We start from the raw sequence: 6,000 nt of genomic DNA on the forward strand, positions 1-6,000 counted from the left end.
CAACAAATGTTAATTCTGGAAAGGGTTAACAGGTGTCATTAAAAATTTACACTGTGTATATTGTTTTAGCTATTTAAAACCTGGCCATTTTATGACAAGAAACAGGGAGAACATTTTATCTGGATCCCCTGAGACCTCAGAGGCAGGCAATTGAGGTAATACACGGGTATGTCATGAACCAGCAATAGCATGATAAGGTGAGCTTTACCAATTTTCTTACCACAAGATTGCAAGTGAATGTTAGAGAATTATAACAGTCCACCTGATTTAAAAGAGACAGATTTCTACTCAGAAAGAGATGCTCCTGGTCATAGTAGAGTGAGTACAATATGAGTAAATGAGAGATGCTTTAGCATTGGTGCCAAGTACAAAGAAACACGTGAAGAAGATGACTGACAGACAGGAGGACCGTGGGTGGCTTAGTTCTAAACCGTCTGATGTAGGTACTCTCTTCACAGCTTCCCTTGGATGAGCCTGTTGCATAATACCTGACTTCACGTCCAAACACTCACTGAGAGACGTTAGGATACCTGGCTGGCATCACAGTGGAATGATGCTCGATGTCTTCTTTGACTTGCCGCATAGGAGATGTGTCCTCGGGAATGGCAGAAGGATTGAATGAGACCAGAGCTCCTGGGCAAGAGGGATCACGGATGGGAGTAGGCTTAGGTGTGCTGTAACTTTTCACGGAAAGCATTGTTGAATGAGGTGGTCACAGGCAGTATACTGTCTCTGTATCCCTAGAGGTTCAATTTCCAAAGCTCCTCATTAGCCAAACAGTTTGATTGTCACTGTGATCCCAGGGCAGTGCAAATCTGTAAAGGCCAAGACTCTGGAAAGGAGGAATCAGAGTAGCTGCTTTCCTGATCCTATGAGACCAGTTGTATACCTTGTAGTTTTTTCCATCTGAGTCTGCTCACCTCCTTTTCTAATTCTTTAAATATGAGCACATCATCTTTCTCTAATTGGATTCCAGTCTTCTTTTTTGCAATATGAGCAAAGGAATCTTTACCTAATTAGTAACATCACAAAGTCTAATACCAAGTTTATATGTGAAAATATAGTTATATATGTGCTTATATTTAGTATATCTTTAAATGTTATTATAAAATTGGAAACTCTCAGGAGTTTTTCTCTTCAACAGTCACTAATGTCTCCTCAAACTTAATTTTCACTGTGTATATTTCTATAGCAGATAATAATTTATTTCCTGACAATTGTCTGTGGTCAATACATAAAACTCTGATACTCTTTTTTTTTTTTTTTTAGCTTTCACAACCATCTTTTCTAATCTTTTCATGATAGTTTCATTGTACATTTTGGTGTATTTTAGGGGAGTGTGGGTTGAAATTATATAAAGAACTCATGTGAATTAAAAAGAAAAAGAAGGACTTCTGGTGGTCCAGTGGCTAAGACTCCAAGCTCCCAATGCAGGTCGCTTGTGTTCGATCCCTGGTCAGGGAACTGGATCCCAAATGCTGCAACTAAAGATCCCAAATGCCACAACTAAGACCAAGTGCAGCCAAATAAATAAATAAAAATTAAAAAATAATAAAAAAGAGAACTCTTTTGAGATATCACAAACATATATTTAAAAGAAAGAGAAATTAATATGTGGAAAAAACTCTCAACCAAATAATAAAAAGAGATATGTCAATTAATGAAATGATTTTTACATTCGGTTATCAGTTTACTTGAAAGTGTATCAGTTGTGATACAGATCACCAAGCCTTTCATCAGAAAGTGTGTGTACTTGTTTCCGTCACTTAGGAGAACTCTTTGGTACAACTCAAAGGAACATTCATACCCACTTACACTCAGTAATTTCATTGCAAACATAAAACTTGTCTCATTTCCACCAAGAAATATATACAAGAATACTCAGGTTTATTTTTCATAGTGAAAAAAAAAAAAACCAATTACAAACAAAATTTTCATCAACATTGGGCAGGATGCTTACTTTGAAAAGTCACCATACATAATGTTGAAATACAAAGGATTAGAAGTAAATTCGTTACTGATATGCCCAACAACTTGATTAAATCTCAAAGTGCCATAATGAGAGAAGCAATCGAGATTAAAAAACTCATACATTATATTAAACTTTCAATAAGTTTGAAAAGAAGTCAATTTATAAATTGGGCAGGAACATATATTGGGGAGATAATACAATGAAATTTAATTCTATTGCCAGTTTCATAGGACAAATATGATAAAATCTTGGCAATTTCATAGGATTCAACCCAAAAGAATAATTTCAATGGAAGAGGAGAGGGTGTTGTGACTGTGAAACACTTCCGGTGGATTCTGTGGTAATGACATTGCTGTATTTTTCACCCTTACATATAGGTTCATATCATGTTCTTATCTATTCTTTCAAAACTACAGATAAATCTTATGCACTATTTAGCATATACTATATTTAAGAAGTTGGGGAAAGGCCTGCTATCTTCATAATTCTAAACACATTCTCCCATGTTGTTTACTATTGAAGTCAAGCGTCTCAGATTTCAGAGGTCTTCAGAATCTCATAGTGCCTATTAAAATTTTTCATTCAATGTAAAAGTTTTAAAAATTCTTTCAATTTTTAAATAAAAATGGGTCATACTTTTTGAAAAATATCAAACAGAGTTATGGGTGTAAAAATGAACGCAGGTTCTCCACAAGTCTCCCCCAGAGGTTCAAAGTCAGTAGTTCTTGCTGGAGGTCAGAGAAATCTTAGTACAAAGGTCTCAGATGATCTGTTTCTTTTTATATTAAAAGATGGTAAACAGTCTGCCTGCAATGGGAAGACCCAGGTTCGATCCCTGGGTCTGGAAGATGCTCAGGAGAAGGAAATGGCAACCCACTTCAGTATTCTTGCCTGGAAAAATCCCAAGGATGGAGGAGCCTGGCGGCCTATATAGTCCATGGGGTCACAAAGAGTTGGACATGACTGAGCAACTAACATTTTCACACTTTCATTCATTTATTTTCGGCTGTGCTGGATCTTCGTTGTTGTGCATGGACTTTTTCGAGTTGCAGCGAGCGGGGACTACCCTCTAGTTGCGGTGCACTGGCTTCTTATTGCAGCCGATTCTGTTGTGGAGCGTGGGTTCTAGGGCATGGGCTCAGTAAGTGTGGTGCAGCGGCTTAGTTACCTCTAAGCATGTGGGATTTTCCTGAGATTGAACCCATGTCTCCTGCATTGTCAGGTGGATTCTTAACTGTTGGACCACCGGGGAAGTCCCAGGTGAACTACTTCTGCATCTGTTCTGTGGGGGAAGCTCTGCTTACGTGGCAGCCAGGGAGCTGTTCTCCAGTTTTGGTGCTGAAAATAAAACAACCCTTCAACCACCAATGAGGAGAACAGGTTTCCGCAGTCACTCCTTCAGCTCTCCTTTGAGATCTCCATTGTTTCACCTGCATCCTCACAGAGATATTTCTAACTTATGGCCCTGCTTTTTTATGCTCGTAGGAAAAGTAATGTCACTGTCCTTATCAAATTCCCCCTTTTTTTTCCTTTCTTGTCTTTTACTCAACATCTCCATTTCAAAAGAATATAGTTCACCATAGAATAAATTTCCTCATAAAGACACATTAAAGCGCTTTGCATTGGACTTCCCTGGTGGTACAGTGGATAAGAATCCTCCTGCTGGGCTCTGTATCAACCTAGAGGGGTGGGATGGGGAGGGAGATGAGAGGGAAGTTCAAGAGGGCGGGACATATGTATACCTATGGCTGACTCATGTTGAGGTTTGACAGAAAACAACAAAATTCTGTAAAGCAATTATCCTTCAGTTAAAAATAAATTAATTAAAAAAAGAGTCCTCTTGCCAATGCAGAGGACATGGGTTCGATCTCTGGTCCAGGAAGGTTCCATGTGCCATGGAACTACTAAGCCTGTGTACCACAACTACTGAGCCCATGTACCACAACTAATGAGCCAGTGCTCTAGGGCCAGAAAGCCAAAACTACTGAGCCCATATGCTGCAACTCTTGAAGCCTAGAGCCTGTGCTCCTCAGCAAAAGAAACCACCACAATGAGAAGTCCTAGCATCATAATGAAGAGCAGCCCCCGCTGGCTGCAGCTAGAGCAAGCCTGTGCAAAGCAAAGAAGACCCTGTGCAGTAAAAAATAAACAAATATAATTAAAATAGAAAAAAAAGTTTTGCATTAAGATCCCCAAGACTGCAACCAGTCCTCTATGACATCAATGATACAATTCATTTTAATGTTGTTTTTTTTTTCAGACTCCACCAGTGACATGTAAGAAATACAGCAATATAAGATGATTGAGGAGAGAACTGAAAACTCAGACACATTCTTATAAATAGGCCAATGAGAAAGCTGAAAGCAAATAAAATGCTAGAAGATTATCAGTAATTACCCTGACTACCTGAACACAACTTATTTTATTTCATTATGCAGACTAGAAAAAGCAGCTGATAAACATAACATGAAAGAAAACTAATCTTGTTGCTGAGGCAAGTGATAAAAATATGTGAGAACATTAAGTTTACAAAACTGATGAATATAGGCAAGTATGGAACACGGTGATACTAGTTAACTTTATTGTGTACTTACTAGGCACCAGGCATTGTCCTAAGTAGCGCTTATAAGGGTGAACTTCTTAGAAGCAGCCGTACTCCGTATAGTCAAGCTAAGGCTCTCATAGCAATCAAAACCCAAAGTTAAAATGAACTTTTCATTATGTTACATAGTTATTTTCAAAGAATTTGGTGGTGAAAGAACCAGGCAAACATTCTGGCTTGCCCAGTTTTTCTATCACTTTGACTCGTTCCAGAAACCCCAGTGCAAAGCAAATGAGATATCCCAGAAGAAAAGATGTCCTAGATACTGACAAGTTTCCTCAAGGCACCCTTCACATCCCTGTTTCTCAGGCTATAGATGAAGGGGTTCATCATTTGAGGGACCACACTGTACATCATTGAAAGCACTGCAGTGTTTCTGGAAGCATTACTAAAAGCAGAGCTAACGTACACACCAAAAGCTGTCCCATAAAATAAGGACACAATTGAGAGGTGAGACACACAGGTGGAAAAAGCTTTATACTTTCCACTTACTGATGCTATTCTCAACACAGAGGACACTATCTGAATATAAGAGAAAATGATTCCACATACAGGAATACCACCTAATATGCTAGATGCAAAATATATCAGGATATTGTTGATGAGGGTATCAGAGCATGCAAGCTTGATGACCTGAACGACTTCACAGAAGAAGAGGGGGATTTCAAGATCTGTACAGAAGGACAGCTGCAAGAGCATCAGACTGTGGAGCAGGGCATCCACAATGCTAGTAAACAGAGAAAGAAGAATCAACAAGCAACAGAGATAAGAGTTCATGACGACAGTGTACCTCAGTGGATGACAAATGGCCACATAGCGATCGTAGGCCATTGCTGAAAGAATACAACTATCCAGACTTGCAAACACCAGGACAAAGCAGACCTGCGTGAGGCAGCCTGCGTAAGAGATGCTTTGGTTCCGTGTGTGGATGTTCATCAGCATCTTTGGGATTGTGGTTGTACTTAAACAGATGTCAGTAAAGGATAGGTTGGAGAGGAAGAAGTACATGGGGGTGTGGAGGTGGGGGTCATAGTTGATGGCCAGGATGATGAGCAGGTTTCCCAGCACAGTGACCAAGTACATGGACAGGAACAGGCTGAAGACAAGGGACTGCAGCTTTGGATCCTCTGTCACTTCCATGAGAAGAAATTGTGAAACACCCGTTTTGTTTCTGAGCTCCATGTTATTGATAAATCTGATGAAAAAGATGAAATAGAAAATAAAATATATCATCCCTAGACAAGCAGCAGGTCTATCACAAGAGGAAGAAAGCACCCTGGGAAGGGAAGGGGGCTAATGGAGGGTGGTGAGAAAGGAAAATCTTCTGATGCATAATTTTCTGATACTGTAAAAAGAACCTAAAGCTGATATAACAGTCAATAATCAAAATTAAACCTGGAAATGGTTAAGAGGTGACTTTTTTTTT

General features: G+C 39.2%; 1 protein-coding gene across 1 annotated transcript; it reads right to left on the reverse strand.

The window, feature by feature from the left end:
• Positions 1 to 4,155: 4,155 nt before the first annotated feature.
• Positions 4,156 to 5,756, reverse strand: LOC129622952 (olfactory receptor 7G1-like). Its single transcript, XM_055539910.1, has 2 exons — positions 4,845 to 5,756; positions 4,156 to 4,293 (listed from the first exon to the last, which is right to left on the reverse strand). Exons 1-2 carry the CDS (start codon positions 5,754 to 5,756, stop codon positions 4,156 to 4,158), a joined length of 1,050 nt encoding a protein of 349 aa, XP_055395885.1.
• Between the last annotated feature and the right edge of the window lie 244 nt (positions 5,757 to 6,000).

Source organism: Bubalus kerabau, chromosome 1 (genome assembly GCF_029407905.1).
Source record: "Bubalus kerabau isolate K-KA32 ecotype Philippines breed swamp buffalo chromosome 1, PCC_UOA_SB_1v2, whole genome shotgun sequence".
NCBI lineage: Eukaryota > Metazoa > Chordata > Mammalia > Artiodactyla > Bovidae > Bubalus > Bubalus kerabau.